This window comes from Xiphophorus maculatus, unplaced genomic scaffold (assembly GCF_002775205.1).
Source record: "Xiphophorus maculatus strain JP 163 A unplaced genomic scaffold, X_maculatus-5.0-male Unplaced_Scaffold_BN000180F, whole genome shotgun sequence".
NCBI lineage: Eukaryota > Metazoa > Chordata > Actinopteri > Cyprinodontiformes > Poeciliidae > Xiphophorus > Xiphophorus maculatus.
The window spans coordinates 39,863-59,990 of NW_019369776.1; the positions used below are offsets into that span (position 1 = coordinate 39,863).

The following is a 20,128-nucleotide window of genomic DNA, read 5'->3' on the forward strand; positions in this document are numbered from 1 at the left end:
TCTGAATTCCACAGTTTCGGGGTGAGCTGCTCCAAACTCACTAGGATGGATCCTTATCCATCCCCGAACAGGAATCCATAGCGATATTTGGTGGGTGTGGCCTAATTTTTCTATAGCGACCCCTAGAGTATTTTAAATGAACAGCCCCAAGCCATGCTTAAACCTAGAATTACGAAACTTGGTACACATGTGTATCTTGTCGGGACGTACAAAAAAGTCTCTTAGAGCCATGCTCTAAACCCAACAGGAAGTCGGCCATTTTGTATTGAAGGTCCATTCTGGACCTCGAGTTTGACGTTTACAGCCTTTGCATTTGATCGAACTCCTCCTAGGGATTTCGATTGATCGGCTTCAAACTCGGTCAGTCTGATCATAAGGCATGTCTGATTTAAAGTTATCAAATTGGTGACTGTATGAGCTTGCTGAAGGGGGGTTACCAGGGGTCAAAGTTCACCTACTCGCCATGAAACACGAAACTCTTATATTTCCTATACAAAAACACATAGAGGGACCAAACTTTCTGGGATTGATCGTTATGGGGTTACCTAAAATACCCTGTGGTGAAATTATTTTTTTACGTAGGCCACGCCCCCTGAGAACAGGAAGTGTCATGTTTTACTGTGAACGGTCGTTATCTTAGCCCTTTGACCTAATCAACATGAAACTGTGTCCAGAGACAGAAGACATGTTGGTGTGTTGTGGATTCCAACCCCGACCGGCTGCGATGAAGCAGGTGGGGGTGGCGGCGTTGCGAACGCCATCGAATTTCGTTTGGCTCTGAATTCCACAGTTTCGGGGTGAGCTGCTCCAAACTCACTAGGATGGATCCTTATCCATCCCCGAACAGGAATCCATAGCGAAATTTGGTGGGCGTGGCCTAATTTCTCTACATCTCCCCCTGGAATATTTTAAAAAATCAGCCCCAAGCCATGCTTTATCCTAGAATTACGAAACTTGGTACACATGTGTATCTTGTCAGGACGTACAAAAAAGTCTCTTGGAGCCATGCTCTAAACCCAACAGGAAGTCGGCCATTTTAGATTGAAGTTCATTTGACCTCGATTTTGACATTTAGAGCCTTCGTATTTGATCGAACTCCTCCTAGGGATTTCGATTGATCGGCTTCAAACTCGGTCAGTCTGATCATAAGGCATGTCTGATTTAAAGTTATCAATATGGTGAGTTTTGGAGCATGTTGAAGCGGGGTTAGCAGGGCTCAAAGTTCCCCTGTGATCGACTGTGTAATATGTAATTACAAAGGGGATCCTTTATCATTCCGTAGTGCAATGCTGCCCTCTGGTGTCGAATTACTGAAATTACTGAAATAGTTTCATTATTTCAGTAATTCGACACCAGAGGGCAGCATTGCACTACGGAAAGACAGAGTTCAATTTTGTAATGTAGGAAAAAATTAAAAATTTGTAATTCTACTGTGAACGGTCGATAGCTTCTGCACCAAACTTTGCACGAGTGACCCTGGCGGGACCCTGACGACCCTATGTCATCATATTATGACGTCATCTAAGCCCCGCCCCCTCAGAACCGGAAGTGCCGTTTTTTTCCTTGGAAAGCTCCGTTTATGGCTCTCTTGACCTAATCAAGGTGATTCGGATGATAAACTCTGTCAATGCTCGCTGCTGGCTGAACCGTGTGGGCGTGGCCAAATGGCGAATATCAGTCCCTCGCCATATGCATACGTTTGGCTCTAATTCACACATGGATCATCCGATTGGCGTCAAACTGGATATGTATGACCTTTGTTCACCTCTAAAGAGCCCGACGGGTTTGAGATGTAATTTGACTCCACTGCGCCCCCTAAGTTAATACATGGGCTGTATCTCCTCGACGCATGGACCGATCTGCACCAGATTTTTTGACAGTCGTCGGGGAGCGCCGCCGAACGCATTCACGCGTGTCGCCCGGTGGACGGGCGGAGAAAATGCGCGACAGCTACTGCGGCGGCTAGCGGGCGGCGGTGCTAGAAACTGCGGCAGAGCTTCTGCGGTGGGGAGTTGGCTGCGGCTCTGGAAAACGCGCGAGAGCTTCTGCGGTGGCCGGAACCCCCGCGGTGGCCAATAGGCCGGAGCGGCGCTTGCTGCGAGGGCCGCCCGAGGCTGCTTGCAGCTTTAATTATTATTACGATTCTTCCCACCTCTTCGTGTGCCTTTTTGGGGGCTTTATCATATTCAAAAACTCACCAAACTTGGCGGTCGCGACTAGAAAATTTAAAAATTTTGAATTTTAAGGTTGTCGCAAAAATCGCAAAAAAAATTGCTGAACGGCGGCAACTAGCAATTTTCTGTTGACACAATGGTATGAACGTACTTCATCGTAGAGACATGAAATTTGGTACACTTGTAGAGCTCACCAAAAGACTCAGAACTTACATTTAATGTTATAAGCCAACTATCACAGAAAGTCGGCCATTTTGTATTGAACGTCCATTTTTTTCCTCGATTTTGCTGTTTACAGCCTTCGTATTTGATCGAACTCCTCCTAGGGATTTCGATTGATCGGCTTCAAACTCGGTCAGTCTGATCATAAGGCATGTTTGATTTAAAGTTATCAAATTGGTGAGTTTTGGAGCATGTTGAAGGGGGGTTAGCAGGGGTCAAAGTTCACCTACTCGCCATGAAACACGAAACTCTTATATTTCCTATAAAAAAACACATAGAGGGACCAAACTTTCAGTGATTGATCGTCATCGGGTGTCCTAAAATACCCTGTGGTGAAATGATGACATCACTTAGGCCACGCCCCCTGAGAACAGGAAGTGTCATGTTTTACTGTGAACGGTCGCTATCTTAGCCCTTTGACCTAATCAACATGAAACTGTGTCCAGACACAGAAGACATGTTGGTGTGTTGAGGATTCCAACCCTGACCGGCTTTGAGATAGCAGCTGGGCGTGGCGGCGTGGCGAAGTGACCTGTAACGCCGATGCCATACGTTTGCTTCTAGATTCCACATGTTTCGACCGAGCTGCACCAAACTTGGCTTGAGTGATGCTGGTGTGATACCTGAAAATTCTATGTCATCAGATTATGACGTCATCTAAGCCCCGCCCCCTCAGAACAGGAAGTGCTATTTTTTTCCTTGGAAACTTTCATCTATGGCTCTCTTGACCTAATCAAGGTGATTCTGTGTTGGATGACAGATAGGAAGTTGGTCTCGCTTGCTTTAAAGTGCCAACAGTTTTCAATGGCGGCAACGCCGTTCGTATACGTTTGCCTCTACATTCCACATATTTTGACCGAGCTGCATCAAACTTGGCCTGAGTGATCCTGGAGGCTTGCCCGTCAATCCTACGTCATCACATTATGACGTCATCTAAGCCCCGCCCCCTCGGAACCGGAAGTGCCGTTTTTTTCCTTGGAAAGCTCTGTTTATGGCTCTCTTGACCTAATCAAGTTGATTCTGTGTTGGATGACAGATAGGAAGTTGATCTCACTTGCTTTAAAGTGCCAAGAGTGTTCAATGGCGGCAACGCCGTTCGTATACGTTTGCCTCTACATTCCACATATTTTGACCGAGCTGCATCAAACTTGGCCTGAGTGATCCTGGAGGCTTGCCCGTCAATCCTACGTCATCACATTATGACGTCATCTAAGCCCCGCCCCCTCGGAACCGGAAGTGCCGTTTTTTTTCCTTGGAAAGCTCTGTTTATGGCTCTTTTGACCTAATCAAGATGATTCGGATGATAAACTCTGTCAATGCTTGCTGCTGGCTGAACCGTGTAGGCGTGGCCAAATGGCGAATATCAGTCCCTCGCCATATGCATACGTTTGGCTCTTATTCACGCATAGATCATCCGATTGGCGCCAAACTGGATATGTATGACCTTTGTTCACCTCTAAAGAGCCCAACGAGGTTGAAATGTAATTTGGCTCCACTGCGCCCCCTAAGTTAATACATCGGCCGTATCTCCTCGACGCATCGACCGATCTGCACCAGATTTTTCGACAGTCGTCGGGGAGCGCCGCCGAACGCATTCATGCCTGTCGCCCGGTGGACGGGCGTGGAAAATGCGCGACAGCTTCTGCGGCGGCTGGCGGGCGGCGGTGCTGGAAACTGCGGCGGAGCTTCCGCGGTGGGGAGCGGGCTGCGGCTCTGGAAACCGCGCGAGAGCTTCTGCGGTGGCTGGAACCCCCGCGGTGGCCAATAGGCCGGAGCGGCGCTTGCTGCGAGGGCCGCCCGAGGCTGCTTGCAGCTTTAATTATTATTATTATTATTATTATTATTATTATTATTATTATTATTATTATTATTATTATTATTATTATTATTATTATTATATCAGGTGTTTTGAATGGAAACTGACTTTTATTGTGACATTTTTCAGCTTAATTTTCCAAATTATGAAGTTAAAAGTCTTCGTAACAAAATTTGACTTTTTCTGAAACTGCTTTCAAAATGACTTCAGATATTCATGTGTATAAAATGTCGTTTTGATTTTGAAAGGTTTTCAAAAATTAACCTAAACTATCAAAATAATAGGAAATTCCACTCAATTCTTTTACTTTGTGCTATATTTGTTTTTATTAAAATACAAATGTACAAGATTTGATGTGAATGATTGGATTTTAAAAGTGTATTTTCTTTAAGCAATGAAATATAATATTCATTTAAAATTTATGCTGTCAAGTTTCCATTGGAACAAAAAACTGAAATACATAAAAACACATAATTAATTAATTAATAATATCTTGAAATCAAAATGTATTTTATTAAGTTTTAAGATGTATTGAATTAATTCCTACAATTATATCAAAGTTTTCCAAATCTAGATGCAATAGGTTTCAGTTTAAATAAGAAATGAAGTGAAAACCTGGATTTAATTAACTAGATTTTACACAAATACAAGAAATTTGACTTAATTTTTCAGCCGATGTCAAATTTGCAGTCATAATTTCGCTCTTTGTACGGTGTCCTTGAGTGCCAGAAAGGCGCCTTTGAAATAAAATGTATTATTATTATTATTATTATTAATAATACAAAATATGTCTGAAAATTGTATTTCTCTAGTAAATCATGCTAGCAGCTAACCAGAGTCAAGCTAATAGCTAATAATAACTCCAAATTAGAGAAAAGCTGACTTCCTCAAGAGTCAATAAATAATCCTTACTGTGTTTTATGTTTATTGTTATTAATTAAAACGGTTTAAATTTCCCCCTGGCAGCTGCAAGGCTCTCTCGGAGTGTTTCTGTGCAACGTGAAGGCCTCTAAAATGAGGGGCGTGGCCTCACACGGCCGCCTCCTCTGTTGCTGCGCCTCTGATGTCATCACTGAGCTGCTGGCACCACCTTCAGGCTCCGCCCCCGGAGACAGAATCACCTTCCTGAGCTACCCTGGTAACTATGGCGACGGTGTTCAGGTCATTTTCAGCCTTTATGAGGCTATAGAACCGATACCAACGTTAAGATCCGCCATGTTTGTTTTAGGTGAACCGGATGGTGAACTTTCATCCAAACAGAGGATCTGGGAGCTTCTGCTGCCTGACCTGCAGGTGGACAGTAAAGGTGTGGCCAACTACAAAGGCAGTGGGTTTGAGGTGAAGGGGAAGGGGCTCTGCAGGGCTCCGTCTCTCACTAACTGCACCATCAGATAGAAAACTGCCCCCTTCTGGATCATTTGTGTAAAAACTGCTGGCGCGTTTCTGTTGTAGCTGGAAATGAACTGACAGAACAAAGGCACAAATACTTAAATAAACAGACAAAGAATGTTTTTTTTCTGTTGCTTTTTAATTATTTCATGTTATTATTATTACCACATTATTTCAAATGCTGGTTATGGTTAACATGTTGAAAAGTATTGATTAAATTGCACTTTTCAAAATATGCATCTTTTAGCAGTGAAATTTAACATTTATATTTAAAATATCTTCCAGTTTCAGTGTTGAGTGTTCTTTATAAAATTAAAGTTTATTGGTCTTTCAAAATACTACTCTAAAATGTCCTAAAAAACAATATTATCATATATCGCAATAATTATGACATTTGTTGTTACAGGCCTAAAACCCACATTAACGTTGATGGTTTTGGTCCTCAGAATTTGTGTCAGAGTGATTGGTCTGACCTAAACTGCAGAGCTTTGTGATGGTTCTTCGCTGAGAGGCGGAGCAGTTGGTCCCTAATTGAACGGCCTCTGATTGATGGCCAATCACAGCTGTTATCCAAAAACGAAACCCCGCCCCCAACCTCTTCAGCCAGAGAGCTCAGCCAATCAGAGCTCTGGGTCAGGAAAGCAAGCGGCTGAAGTCCCGCCTTCTCCAGGTGATCAGCGTGTGTGAAGACGAGCATGGCGTGACGACGCCAGTCTGGACCGAAGAGACTCTGAAAGGCAAAAAAAAATGTTTTAAAAAGTCTTAACATGTTTCTGAGAAGAAAAATAAGCTAATGCTCTAATAGTGGAGCTAATTTTTAATTTAGTTGGCAATTTTGCTAGCTCTGAAAACATTTAGCACGTATAGCTTCTCCTAAATTAACCTTTTGGATAAATTCTGAATCGCTGATTTACCTGGATGTTTTGTAAGCTCTCTGTAAAGTTCAACATCTGTGCTGAAGTTTTGGTTTTTCGACCATATGAATTTATTCTGGTAGTTTTTGTATGGCTCATTTCAGTTAGCTGACAGTTAGACGTGGAAACAGAAAGAGATTACACTAAGCAAACATTACCACTAGTTAATGGGAGAAATCACTTTATTTGTCCAGATTATTTGACAAAATAAGCAGCTACTGAGTAAAATAACCTTGATATAAAATGGTCTATTGCTACACATTAATTAAAACTCTAATTTTGTGCCTGTGCAGTGAGACTTTTTGATGACCTTTTATTGTTTCTGTAAGTAAATGAAGTCGTATCCGGCTCCTTACACAGTTTCACGTTTATTTTAAGTAAATTCACAAATTAAGAAGTGGACTTAATATCAAGTTGATGAAACTTGATAAGCTGCATTTTGTCACTGTCACATTATCACTTTTTCTTACAGGAATTAAAAAAAAAGATTAAAAAACGACTAATTTCTATTTTAAGATAGTATGAACCTAGCAGAGAGTTTTGTACCCGACATTTTTCTATCCTAAAGGTACGAAAACACAAGTACAACAAGGAATGAGCCAGAAAACCACCGCCAAGTAGAAATAGGTTGGGATGAAATTCAGATTAATACGTTTGTGAAAGAGCAGAAGATGTAAATAAGACAAAGACGATAATGAAATGAAGGGAATCTAAATGTTTGTTGTACCTCTGTGTGGCTCAGCAGCGGTGAGTTTTCCTTCAGCTGATCGACTCTCATGATGACCACCAACACGTGAACGCCGCCGGGGCAGAGCTCCTGCAGGCTCTGTGGGCGGAGCTTCACGGGGGGCGTGTCCAACACTCTGAGCACCAGGTCAGACTCCGCCCCCTGCCTCCTGAAATACGCGGGAAACTTCCTGCTCAGGACGCGGAGCTCTGTCGTCACGGAAACGTCAGAAACGCAGGTTCCCGTCTGAAATTCGTCCCCGCCTGTAACCAGCGAGAAACTTCGTTACATTCATGTGAAAAAATGAACCTGAATGAAATTCTGCTTTACGGGACTGACCAATGAGAGCGTTCCCCACGGAGCTCCGCCCACTCTGCCTGTCTCCTAGCAACAGCACATTTAAAACGAGAACATCCCTTTGTTCGTCTCTTGTCTTTATCAACCGACTCAGGATGTTGTCATGGAAACCGAGTTTATTATCCATCTGATAAAACAACAATGTGACATTTTATTGTATTTCATTTTGCAAATAGATAAAACCCAACAAACCACGACAGCTTCTGCCTTCTAACGCTCTATAAACTGGTTTAACGTTGATCCACCTGCTGATAAGCTTTCTGAGTCATCTTTAATGTCCTTCATGACGATAAAAACATTTAGATTGATAATAAAACTTATTCTCACCTGGTCGTACCTCTGCAGGCGCAGCAGACAGAGACCGGGTTCCTGGTCCGGTCAGCACAGGAAGCCGAGTCTCTGCAGGAGTGGCTACAGGTTAAAGTACAACCAGCCTCACATCTCTGTCGCTCCGCTCAGGATTTATTACCCTGTAAACGTGATAAACGTCTCTGCAATTCCTCATACTTCAGTGCTAATGACTGTGTCACCATGTGTTGACTTTATCTGCTTTTATATTGTAATAAAACCAAAATGAAAATGTAAATTTATTGATTTAATCATTTGACCTGCAGCACAGAGAAGATATCACAACGTCTGCTCTGACTTTTCATCATTAAAATGTAGTTTTTACTGACTGCATTCATGATTGTGTTGCTGTGATGTTGTTCCAGTCAGTTAGTCATAAACTTTAGTTATTTAACTTCGTCTTTTTCTCTTTAAACAAACTATGTTTACATATCAGGCCCACATTCAGGAAGAAGGTTGTCATTAATGAACAGACAGGACTGACCATGTTCATTAATGTTTGATGCAAATTGATCCCATGCGCATCCTTAAAAAGTCTTAAATTCATTACTAAAATGAAAGTTGGCCTTAAATTCATTAATCACAGGTCTTAGATTTTGTGGCAGGATTATTTAATCTCATATATTCTATGTTTTTTTGTTGTTGTTTTTTTTCTTGTAGGACTTTTCTGTTAGACAAAAGTTTGTTTCGACATCTTTACTTTCTGAGACTGGAGGCAGTAGCTAACTAGCTGCTAATATAGCGTGCCATGCTAACCAGTTAGCTCTTTGGTGTCTGTCATGGTTAAGTGGATTCCTGGGCCTCCCACGGTTCTGGACAACGGTCCAGTTAAACCAAATCATACAACTGAAAGCTAACCATCAGAGTTTTGTCCTTGATCTCAGATCCAAATCAGAGCCATGAAACAAACCTGACATTAGCGAAACGGGGAAACACAGATGGAAATGTGACGACAATGCAGACTGATGACCTACTGCGGACGTTCCTGAACGGGGAAACTGCTGGAAAGGAAAAGACCCGGTGAGCTTATCTTCACGGCAGCAGCAGTCAGGACAAACAGGGAAACTCTCGTTCTCCCTGAAGGAAAACCTGCAGAAGATCCCAGTCAGATCAGGGAAGGCTGCAGGAAACGTGTGCTTTTCCACATACCAGATATCTAGCTTAGTTCATATAAACCTAAACCTTGTTTTTTATAGCAAAGCTTTTTAAAATATTGTGCCGGTTCTGTCAGAATCATTCAGCTGCATAAATGTAACAATGTAGTTTTAGCTACAAGAATAATAATAATACTCTTTTCTGTACTTATCTTAGTTTATTTACTTCCAAATGTTGTTATTTGGTGGTTGGTTGGAGAACGAGTCGTACTGAAATTAAATAAATTATGGCCGTGAAGGTCTGAATGACCACTGGGAGTTAAACAGATGGACCAAGTGAAATATAGTAATAAATACAGAAATACAGAAAGTATTGAATTAGAGAAGAATTTTGAGTTAATTAAAATGTAACTATCCTCTCTGAAAGCTAATCCCTCCCCAAAGTTTTTAAAAAATTCCAACAAAGTGGGCAGAGAGGAAAACACAGGCCCAGTGCGGGGTTTCTACGCTGCCTGGCCACCAGGGGGAGCCGTGTGACTGAGGCTGATGGGTTTAAACTGGGATGACGTTTTAACAAACTGTACCACCAGTAGAAAGATTCAACTGCACCATTTGACCGACAGATTTATTCTGAAATAAACAAAGTTACACAAAAACATAAAGATAGAACCTTAAATGACCTTTTTAGACAGTTTAGAATAGTTTTACTAACTAGAAACCAAATTTATTCACTATAAGTTGGTATAATTTAATGCGATTTTGTACTACTCTTTACTTTAAAGTGAGATGAGACCCATATGGGCAGAAAATGTGCTGAGAAACCCGGATGTTGTCCACCTGTTGGACCATGTTGGCTGTAGCGGTTTGGATTTTTAAATTTTACCCATTTTGAACTAATCAAGTCTTTTGGATATGAAGAACTACCCTGGTGGTCATCAAGGTTCCCCAAATGGATTCTGTTTAATGAACCCAGTGGGTCCAAACATCCTGGGCCGACCAGAACCCACCCAGCCTGGACCAAACTCTGGTGGGGCCTTCATGCACCAGCTGGGTATAAATTTAATCCTGCAGGACCGGTTTAAGGGATTAAATATAAAAACACGTGGCTCTTCAAAATGTCAGTATTTGAATCTCGGTATCTAATTACAGCTCTGTATGAATGAAACTGGAGTTACAAAACCAGGTGTTAATATGGGTGCTCATGTTTGTGTTTAAAGTTTTAAATCTCATACAGTTTTCCAGATGTAAAATATTTAGCTATATTAGCTAAATTAGCTATATTAGTATAATCAGTTTGTTATTGAAATGTCGAGGTGGAAATATTCCCTGCAATGTTTTTATCTGGACAACTTTCAATCTTTACTTTTCAGCCACATCTTTAAATTTCTTTTCAACTTTTGAACAAACTTTTCTCCTAATCCTGACTGGTTTCACAACAAACTTTGATTTTTATGTTTGTAAATGACATTTATCCGCTTAAATCAGGAGGTATTTTTATCTTCCTGACTTTTTGACCCCACTACCTTCAGTTCATGCTGAGAGAAGATGGTCATATAAAGTACATTTAAGGAAAAGGAAAAAGAGAATTTTTAAAATCTTTTTTGTTATTTTGTGTTTAATCTATCATTAAACTTGGCTACTACAAGCTAGCTGCTAGCAAAAAGATAAAGTCAAATATAGATAAAATATACATAAAATCAGGTGTATTTCTAACATTAATTCTAACATTAATTTAGATCTGTGACCCATAATGTTAACAGTTTGAAGCTCATGACAGGAAATGGTTTAATTCAGGGAGAGACTGCTAGCTAGTCCCTAAATGTTCTCAAGAGGCTAGCCAGCTAGCCAGCTAGCTTAATCAGCTAGCTTAATCTGCTAACATAACATCTGTTGGTAGAAATGAAGCAGTAAATAAAGTAAATAGTGCTCAGAGGTTTTGTGTAGTAAATATGCTTTTACTATAGCACAAAACAGAAGATTATGGCAAGAAGAAACAAATTTAATCACAAAACATTTAACAATCTTTCAATTAAACTCAATATATGTGAATAATTACACTCAGATTTACCACAAAATACAAAATTTATACAAAACTAATTCTTTCAAAATATCAGTGCAATAAAACATACAGTCTGGAAAAAATCAATTCATTTATTTAGTTTTTACTCAGAGAATAAACCCAGTAAAATTAGCTGAAATGTAACAAGTATGACAACATTTACATAAAATGTTTTTTTATAAGATTAAAACAGAAATAGAAGAATTATGTGAAAGAAATTCTAACAACGGCAGGATTGGGGTCAGAGCAATAAAACCTGTTTATATGTCGGTGGTACAAAGTTATAAAGATGGAATAGTTATTTATTGAAAAGTAAATTCAAATGTCGACTAAATTTGGCTAATATTTTATGCTAACGCCACCAAATAGCTTAACTCGGTTTCTTTGGGTTTGACTTTTGGATCTTTTAGATGATGAAGAGTTCAAAAGCTGAAAACAATGTGTGAATTACATCAACATTTGCATGTTGATGCATGTCTGATGAAATCCAGTCTGACCTCTTTTGTTGGGGTCAAAGGGGTCAGACTGGATTTCAAAGCGGTTTCGGTTTGTCTAGACACCCTGGAGGAAATCACATCCCAACCGCCAAAGGGTTTCGTGTCCCTTCAGCTGGTGTGACAGGAAGCTGATGACCTTCCAGATATTTAAGAGATGCTAAGGGTGTAAACAGGAATGTTATTCACTCTTTCTTTTACAAATCTCTCTGCCTCTCGTTGCCTCTGGCCTCGATCACAGACAGAGAGGAGATTTTGCTCTGTCCATCCTTCCATCTGTCTGTTTCTCTTCCTGTTTGTCCAACTTATTTCCTCTGACACACGTGGAGTCTCGTCTTCGCCGTCACTGAAGAAGACGAGGTTGCGGCCAGCACCGAGGTGTGGGGGGCGGCGTGCCGAGACAAGGAAGGGGAAACCTCAAACTTGGATTTCACGGTTTGGTCCAGCAGCAAAGATGGCCGCGGTGGCGGAGTCTGGCTGTTTGGGTCCGGCGCGGCCCGGCAGGTGAGTCCGTCGCCGCAGGAGCAGCGCTGGAACAGCTCCAAGCCCTGGTGGCCCTTACGCCGCTGACGCGTGCAAACCTGGCCCTCCCGCAACACCGGCTTGCAGATCCGGGCCCAGAAGTGGCGGGCGCAGCACGAAGTGTCTGAGCAGTCAGAGGAGCGCAGGCACAGGTCGCCCAGCTGACCTGGAGAACCAAAAACAAAACTATTTTGTTCACCAAACTCCAGTCCGTTTGCCTAGAAAGTTCGTTGATGGAAAAAAACCACAGCTAGCTGTCATTATGTCGACCAGTCAGGCTTGATTGACTTGATTTTTTTAAGCTTTATTGAACTGAAACTTGCAAAACAGGCCAGTAAATTAGTGCTTTGCAACTCCAGAGAAATTTATTTAGCGAAACTAAATGTGACAAATGTTTTCCAAGTAACCAAAAGCACTAAATGTAAAATTAGTTCCACTATTAGCGGATCAGCGGAAGTCCAGAACTTTTGCCTAGAAAGTTTGGTTATTTTGGGGAAGCATGAATAAATAATCCAGCTCTGATGCAAACCATCCGTTTGCCTGGAAAGTCAACTTGGTCTGATGCCAAAAGCAAAAACTAACCAGCGTTGGGTCGTTGTGTCGTTGGGTCGTTGGGTCGTCGTGTCGACCAATCACGTCTGCTCTTTGACTCAATTTTTTTGTAAGCTTTACTCAACTAAAAGTTTACTAATCATGAAAGTAAATTAGTTCTTTACAATTTGTCCAGAAAAATTAATATAGCAGAAAATCCAACCAAAACAAACAGGCTAGCTTAGCGCTAGCTGGAAAAATGGCTCCTTTTCTTTTACTAAAGACAAAAGAGAAATCCTACAACCACTAAAACCTGAAGACACTCCATTTCTGTTCCCTTTTAATGAAGAAGGAAGTTGCCTCAGTGTCTTCAGAGGTTTTAGTGTCGTTTCCTTCAGTGGTTCTTGGTGCAGCGCCCCCACAGGTCAGGAGGGGAACAGGATTTTTAAAGGGTTTGGTTGGTTTGACTCAGAGGAGAGAGAACAAGAACCACAGCAGCTGGAGATGGAATAAATGTTGCCATTTTGGTCCCCAATCAAACCGAGCCTACCGGACCATCAGCTGAGAAAACACCCTTAGTGATGAAAACAGAAAACCATCCGCAGAAGCTCTTTACGACAAATAAAAGCACTGAAATGAAAACTTAAATTTACCTCTACCAGAGGACCCTTTAAAGTTCACCCTCCCTCGTTTCCTCCATCCTCTCTTAGAGGACGGGTTCACGCCTCCATCAGCGTCCAGGACACTCTGAGACCAAAAACTGGCCAACTCAGGAACACAAATGTCTGCAAAAGAAAAAAGCAAACATGTTACAATTCTTCATATTTCTCAACTATATGACCTTCATTTTAAAAGCAGGTCTCACTGTTGCTGCAGCGGTTGCCGGGGCAACACATGCTATCCCTGAGGCAGCGCCTGCTCCTCCGGCGGCAGGCGAGGCAGCGGGAGTGGGCGGGGCCTTTGGTCGGGACGTGGCAGTAGTTTCCCATGATGCACTCCAGGTCGCTCATGCACTGGTAGAGCTGCACAGAAACCAACAAACCCAGTTTACACCAAATACTCCTGACTGTTCAGGACGTTTAGGGGATGAAGATCAGGACAAATCAAATATTGTGATTAACCTGAAACACATTTTAACAGTTATTTAATATTTAACAAGTTTGAAACATTTTATGAGACATTTTGATTCTGGTTTGTTGAAGTAACATTTTCAACTGCAACAGATTTATAACGGAGTTACAAACATTCAGGCAGTTTGAAACATTTTGAAACATTTCAACAGTGAAACGTCGCAGCAGACATTTTGATATGATCTAGAACAACAGAATAGATTCTTCAGTTTATTTTAGGAACATTGTAGCTTCACGGTTTAATGAAGCTGGAAACATTTTTAATGGTTTGTAGATAAAATTTGAAACATTGTGGCTAAGCTGATATTGAGAATATTTATTTTAATGTTGTTTAATTGTAGAAATTATTGAAAAGCTGCAGATAAATTGGTAAAATCTGAAGCGCAGTAGCAGATTAGGATGTAGATTAAGAAACTTTATGATGAAGTTTGAAGCATTTCAACATGTTTGTTGGAAGAGACGTAACGTCCATCCATCTGCACTTTATCGACTTTAACCAGGATGTTAGTCAGGCTAAAGTGATATAACACAAAGCTAAACATAAACACAGTAATAACTGCAAAACAGAGCAAATAAAAGGAAAAATCACAACAAGGGCAGCTACTAACAGGAATCAGAAATCAGACACCAAGCTGGACGCGTGAGAATAAAGTAAAGTAGGAAAACAACTATCTTTATTTATGATCTATAGAGCTAAAATGCAGAGAGCTTTTATTTTGAAGATCTTCTTTTTGTCTTGGTTATTCTTGGTTAGTAAAAATTTCAGATATTGTTGTTCAAGTTATTCTAAGGTTTTCTCTCTTTAAATTTAACTTCCATCCTATGATCAGGTTGATTTAGTTATTTTTTAACTGAAACACTAAAATATGCCCCAAATTAGAAAACAAATCCTCCAGATTCTGCCCTCATTGTTCTGTCTTCCTGGATTTTTGCTGCTTTTCCATCCATGTTCTCTAATGTCTTACAGACGCTCGATGCTTCTCAGGATTTACAAACGTGAAAACAATAAACTTTCAGTGATTTTGCATAAATTTACCTAAAGAAACTGGAACAAACTGAACGTCAGTAACTAAAATCTAAAGCTCCTCCCTTCACCCCAGCAGAACCATCTTCACTCCGTTTTTGTTTGGGTTTGTTTTTCCTACTTTTTTTACTTTAACTTTACAGCAGATCTCGGGTGTTTACAGTCTGAGCTGGTGTCTCTCACCGTCAGGTCCACGCCAGGTCCCCACGCGCTCCGGTTCACGGGCAGCGCGTGACCTTCCGTCAGGATCACGGTTCTGATGGAGTTCAGGCGGACGCGCGCGTCCACGCGGAGGAGCGCGGCCCCGACGCCAAACATCAGCACCAACTGGAGGCTCATCGCTGCGGGACGCAGATTTATCTCCAGGTCTAAAATCACAGAAACTTTAACAATAAATGATAACAACAGACGCACCTGCGGCGCGTGCGGGTCAGTAACACAAACACACCTGTAGCTGCGGGTGGAAGATGCTCCGGTTCGCCCAGGTGAGGCAACCTGGTCCATTTATAGGCTGACCCGGTCCGCCCCGCAACCCGCCCCGCCACACCTCCCGCGCATCGATACCCGCAGCCATCGCTGCAGATGGACATGTTTGGATTAGGACGTTTTGGTTTAACTCCAGTTGCACTGAAAAACAGAGAATGTAGCTACAACTTATTAAAAAATGTTTGTTTGTTACATGTAATGAAGTTTAACAAACTGAATTTATTCACTAAACATGACAACTTGATAAACTTATTTTGATAAACTTCATTTGATTATTTGTAGCGAATTAACTTAATTTTTTAAAAGATCACCTGTTTTCTTTTTTCAGTGTGGATGAAACAGGAAACAGGAAACAGAATAATGAAAAGGTCAGAGTTTAATTCAGAATAAAAGTGAGTTTTAATAATAAAACTTTACATTAAATTTCACTGTCTTTACAAACACATTGACAGTAATCCAGCATGTAACTAATTCATAAAAGTAACTTTGACTGAAATAACAGAATCAGTAATAAAACGTATTTATTATGTTCAAAGTTATGCTTTTTATGCAAAAAGTGTCATTAGATTCAAATTTTAGCTTCAAATAAACTGTAAATAAAGAATCTGTGTATTATTTTTTATTGAATGTCCGTTAATAACACTGTACATGTCTTACACTACAAATAAGCAGCTAATGTTGCTAAATTATTGAATAAATCAACATATGAGCCCAATAAGATATTTATAGTGTTCAGTCTGTTATTCAACCATCAGATTGATGCAAAGTGTTTCAGAAGCTCTGATCGTTCATGTGACTCATTTACAAATGTGATCACTGACATTAGCGTTAGCAACATAGTTAGCATTGAGATGCTAACTTGAATAAAGGCTAACTCCTTTTAGCACAACTTCAATACAACAGTAGTGTTTTCCAGCGTCCAATCAGATCGCTTAGAAGCAGAAATTAACCCCCAGTTTGCCAATCAAACAGCTGCAGCTGATCCAGAATGCTGCTGCTGGCGTTCTGACTAAAACCAGGAAGATAGAGCACATAACACCAGTTTTAAAGTCCCTCCACTGGCTCCCTGTAGCTCAAAGAATAGACTTTAAAATACTGTTGTTAGTTTATAAATCACTGAACGGCTTAGCACCACAATACATTAAAGATCTGCTGTTGTTGTATCAACCTTCCAGACCTCTCAGGTTCTGGTTCTGGTTCTGCTCTGCATCCCCAGAACCAGAACCAAACGAGGAGAAGCAGCTTTCAGCATCTATGCACCACAAATCTGGAACAAACTTCCAGAAAACTGTAAAACAGCTGAAACACTGACTTCCTTTAAATCTCAACTAAAAGCCCACCTGTTTAGAATTGTATTTGAAATGTAATCAATTACAAATTTATGGATGGAACTTGACTTAATGATTGATTCTATATTGCATTGTGATTCTGTGTTTGTAATGATGTAAAGCACTTTGAAATGCCTTGCTGCTGAAATGTGCTATACAAATAAAATTTGATTGATTGATTGATTGATTGATTGATTGAGAGAAGCGGATTCATCTTCTGTTGATGGTTTTTGGTTGATGTGCGTCAGATTTATGGCTGTACTAGAAACACGAGAGTATGATGGTTCCGCCCAGAACCTTTGTAACAAACAATCAAGAAAAACTTCAAAAATATGATTAATTGGCCAAAAATGTTAACAAATTAAAATCTATGAGACAGACAGACAGACAGACAGACAGACAGACAGACAGACAGACAGACAGACAGACAGACAGACAGACAGACAGACTCTTTGATGATATTTGACTTAACTCGACATATTGTCAGAAATGTCACTAGTTGATCAGTTGCATCTCTTTATGTTGGCCTAATCCAAGTAAAATTTATAGGCACCAGAAATGTTTATATTTTTTGTCCATTTGAGTGAAAAACAAAAATATGTCAGGCTTCAAACAGAGAGCAGAGAAATAGTTGGTGTGAATCCTAACTGGGTCATCAGTTATTTAAAAACAACACAACAGATGAAAGGTTTTGTTTGAAGCGTATTTTTAGAACGTTTCCATCTTTATGTGAAAGGCGACTCTGTAAACGGCCGAGTCCTTTCTGTCTGTGACCTTTATGACAAACATTTAACATTTCCACCAACGACGCCCACGACACCTGCAGCTGCTGTCACTGAGTCCGAGGCGCAGAGACTGATCACAGATAAGATAATGAGCTGGAAAAACCAAACCGCAACGGGCCTTTACTGCCTCACACACACACACACACACACACACACACACACACACACACACACACACACACACACACACACACACACACCTACACACACACGCACACACACACGCACACACACACACACACACACACACACACACACACACACACACACACACATGAACATTTCCTGTTTCAGAAATATTAAAAACAACAGCTGCTTTCCACAGACGTGAGAATCTGAACATCTGGATGAAAAACTCGCTGATTCTTTGTTCCAGTCTGAAGCTGAACGTCTCTGATCAGTTTTCAAATCTGAATTTAAGCCTGGACTTTGACTGGACCACTCACATCGTAGTTTTCTGGTGTTTGGGTCATTGTCCTGATGAATTTACAGCAAAGTATTAGAATATTATTGATTTAAAGCAAATTCAGCGTTAAAATTAAGGTTTGTTTTTTCAAAGTTGTGTTGCTATGGTAACTAATGTTTGCGGGTAACATAAAACATTTTTGTCGTCGCCTCCATGTGGAGGAACTTATTCATTACCCTGAACTCTGCACCGGTAAGGTGAAACATGGTGGTGGCAGCATCATCCTGTGGAGAGAAAGAGAGTCTGGATGGAGCAAACAAACAAAACAAACAAAACAACAAAACAAAACAACAAAACAAAACAAAGCAAAACAACAAAACAAAACAAAACAACAAAACAAAACAACAAAACAAAACAAAGCAAAACAAAACAACAAAACAAAACAAAACACAACAACAAAACAAAACAACAAAACAAAACAAAACAAAACAAAACAAAACAAATCGATCCGTTTAGAAAACCTGCTGGATGTGAAAAAGAGCTGAAAATGTAAGAATAGATGTTATATCTGTATTTTTATATAAAATCTGTTTCTAGATGTGATTCTTTAGTGAATTTATCTTAATAGTGAAACGTTGAACAGTTTAACCCTAACCCTGTTATGTTTGTTTCTGAGGTACAGCAACAACGTTCAGGGTCAAATTGACCCGCTGATTAAAATCAAGATAAATTGAATCATGCAGAGATTATTTATGTTTCCTCCATTTCTGCTGAGTGTCACTCAGTGTGGGTGGAGTTTGTCCACAGGAACAGAAAAGATTCCCGTCAAACGTTGTGTGAAAACTTTCTGCTTTCTCGCAGTTTCCTAGTGAAGCAAAGAGATTAGTGAGAAAGTGGGCTTGTGTGTGTGTGGTATGTTATGTTTGTGTGTGTGGTGAAATATGGTTCATAGCTTTTGCACTTTAACTTGACCGCCGGGTCAAATTGACCCGAACAGCATCTATGTAAAAAGTAGGTCCAGTTGTTGGTACAAATGTGTAAAATGAATAAATTTTCAATTTATATGTAGAGTACAACTATTAAGACAAATAGAAAAAGTTTCATGCAAAAAATATACTTCCAACTATTTAAAAAAATGTTAAACTTTAAAACGGGTCAATTTGACCCGGAACATAACAGGAGGTTTAACTGCGGCGTTCAGATGTGGAAACAGATGGGCAACAGCGCCGCGCTGTGGATTTTCCCTGCAACTGCAGGAACAAAAAGGTTAAAGAGCGACAGACAAAAATGTCAATAAAATATTAAAAGTCATTCTTAACATCAAACTAAAAAACCATAGAAAACTATATATGTGATTTATTTAATTTTAATAAATGGTTTAATTTACTCAGTTTGTATCAAAGGCTAAAAAAATAATTGTTAAATATTTATAAAAAAATACACAAAAAGTAAAAATACTTTTTTTAAAAATAGAAAATAGTAAATTAGTGGAGTGAAAACCACAGTTTGACTTTTATTTCAAGTCAAATCGGAGTTTAATGTTTAATTTAACCACAAAGTAAAAATCTCTAATGAAATAAGATATTTTACCACTTTACAGAGTTTATTAGTCTTTTCACAGTAACAACAACATGGATGACTGAGATAAAAAAAATACAAAAAAATACAAAAATACAACTATCCCAGTACCATAGAAAAATAGACATTTAAAAAATGGAAGTAAAAGCTAAAAGGCAGATAACAAAATAAAACAGTTCAGTGATAATGAGAAGAAACAAGTTTTTAAAAAGCTCTTCCTGGTTTTACAGCCCAACTTTGGATTTTTAAAAGCATTTCTACTAAATAAACAGATTGAACTTTAAATTATGTTGTTTTTACTTTATTTATACAGGGAAATCAGTTTCTATAGAGCAAAAATTACTGAGAATTACTGAGATTTTATGCATTTATAGGGTTTTTAAAGATGGAAACACATCAAGTTTAACTCCTACTTTTAAAGAGAATAGAATATAGAATATTCTTTCTTGATCCAAAGGGGAAATTATATATGTTGAGAGCTACTCCATGTTAAATATGGTACATACAAATATAACAATACACAATATAAAAGTTATTAAAATATATACATATATAGGCATAAATGTGATATTGTAAGTGATTTAAATATAAATGCTAAACTATAAAATAAACCAATAAAATAAATGAATAATTAGAATGCACATGGAAAATATAACAATCTATAAATAAAAATGTAAATATAAATAAATATAAATAAATGAGACTGAGTCGGGCATCGTCTTGACGGCTGCAGGCAGGAATCAC

General features: G+C 39.7%; 3 protein-coding genes across 3 annotated transcripts; 1 reads left to right on the forward strand and 2 right to left on the reverse strand.

Moving 5' to 3' along the window:
* Positions 1-5,172: 5,172 nt before the first annotated feature.
* On the forward strand, positions 5,173-5,723 carry LOC111607908 (aminoacyl tRNA synthase complex-interacting multifunctional protein 1-like; the record flags this gene model as incomplete). The annotated part of the gene is made up of 2 exons (XM_023330085.1): positions 5,173-5,350; positions 5,441-5,723. Coding segments are annotated over 2 exons (345 nt in total), but the record flags the coding sequence as incomplete, so codon positions are not given.
* A 93-nt stretch (positions 5,724-5,816) lies between these two features.
* Positions 5,817-8,253, reverse strand: LOC102224019 (GTPase IMAP family member GIMD1). Its single transcript, XM_014473846.2, has 4 exons — positions 7,927-8,253; positions 7,582-7,726; positions 7,243-7,505; positions 5,817-6,331 (listed from the first exon to the last, which is right to left on the reverse strand). Exons 2-4 carry the CDS (start codon positions 7,724-7,726, stop codon positions 6,056-6,058), a joined length of 684 nt encoding a protein of 227 aa, XP_014329332.1. The 5' UTR covers positions 7,927-8,253; the 3' UTR covers positions 5,817-6,055.
* A 2,986-nt stretch (positions 8,254-11,239) lies between these two features.
* Positions 11,240-15,391, reverse strand: LOC111607907 (dickkopf-related protein 2-like). Its single transcript, XM_023330084.1, has 5 exons — positions 15,250-15,391; positions 14,985-15,169; positions 13,513-13,669; positions 13,301-13,432; positions 11,240-12,282 (listed from the first exon to the last, which is right to left on the reverse strand). The coding sequence occupies exons 1-5, from the start codon at positions 15,389-15,391 to the stop codon at positions 11,900-11,902; spliced, it is 999 nt and encodes a 332-aa protein (XP_023185852.1). The 3' UTR covers positions 11,240-11,899.
* Between the last annotated feature and the right edge of the window lie 4,737 nt (positions 15,392-20,128).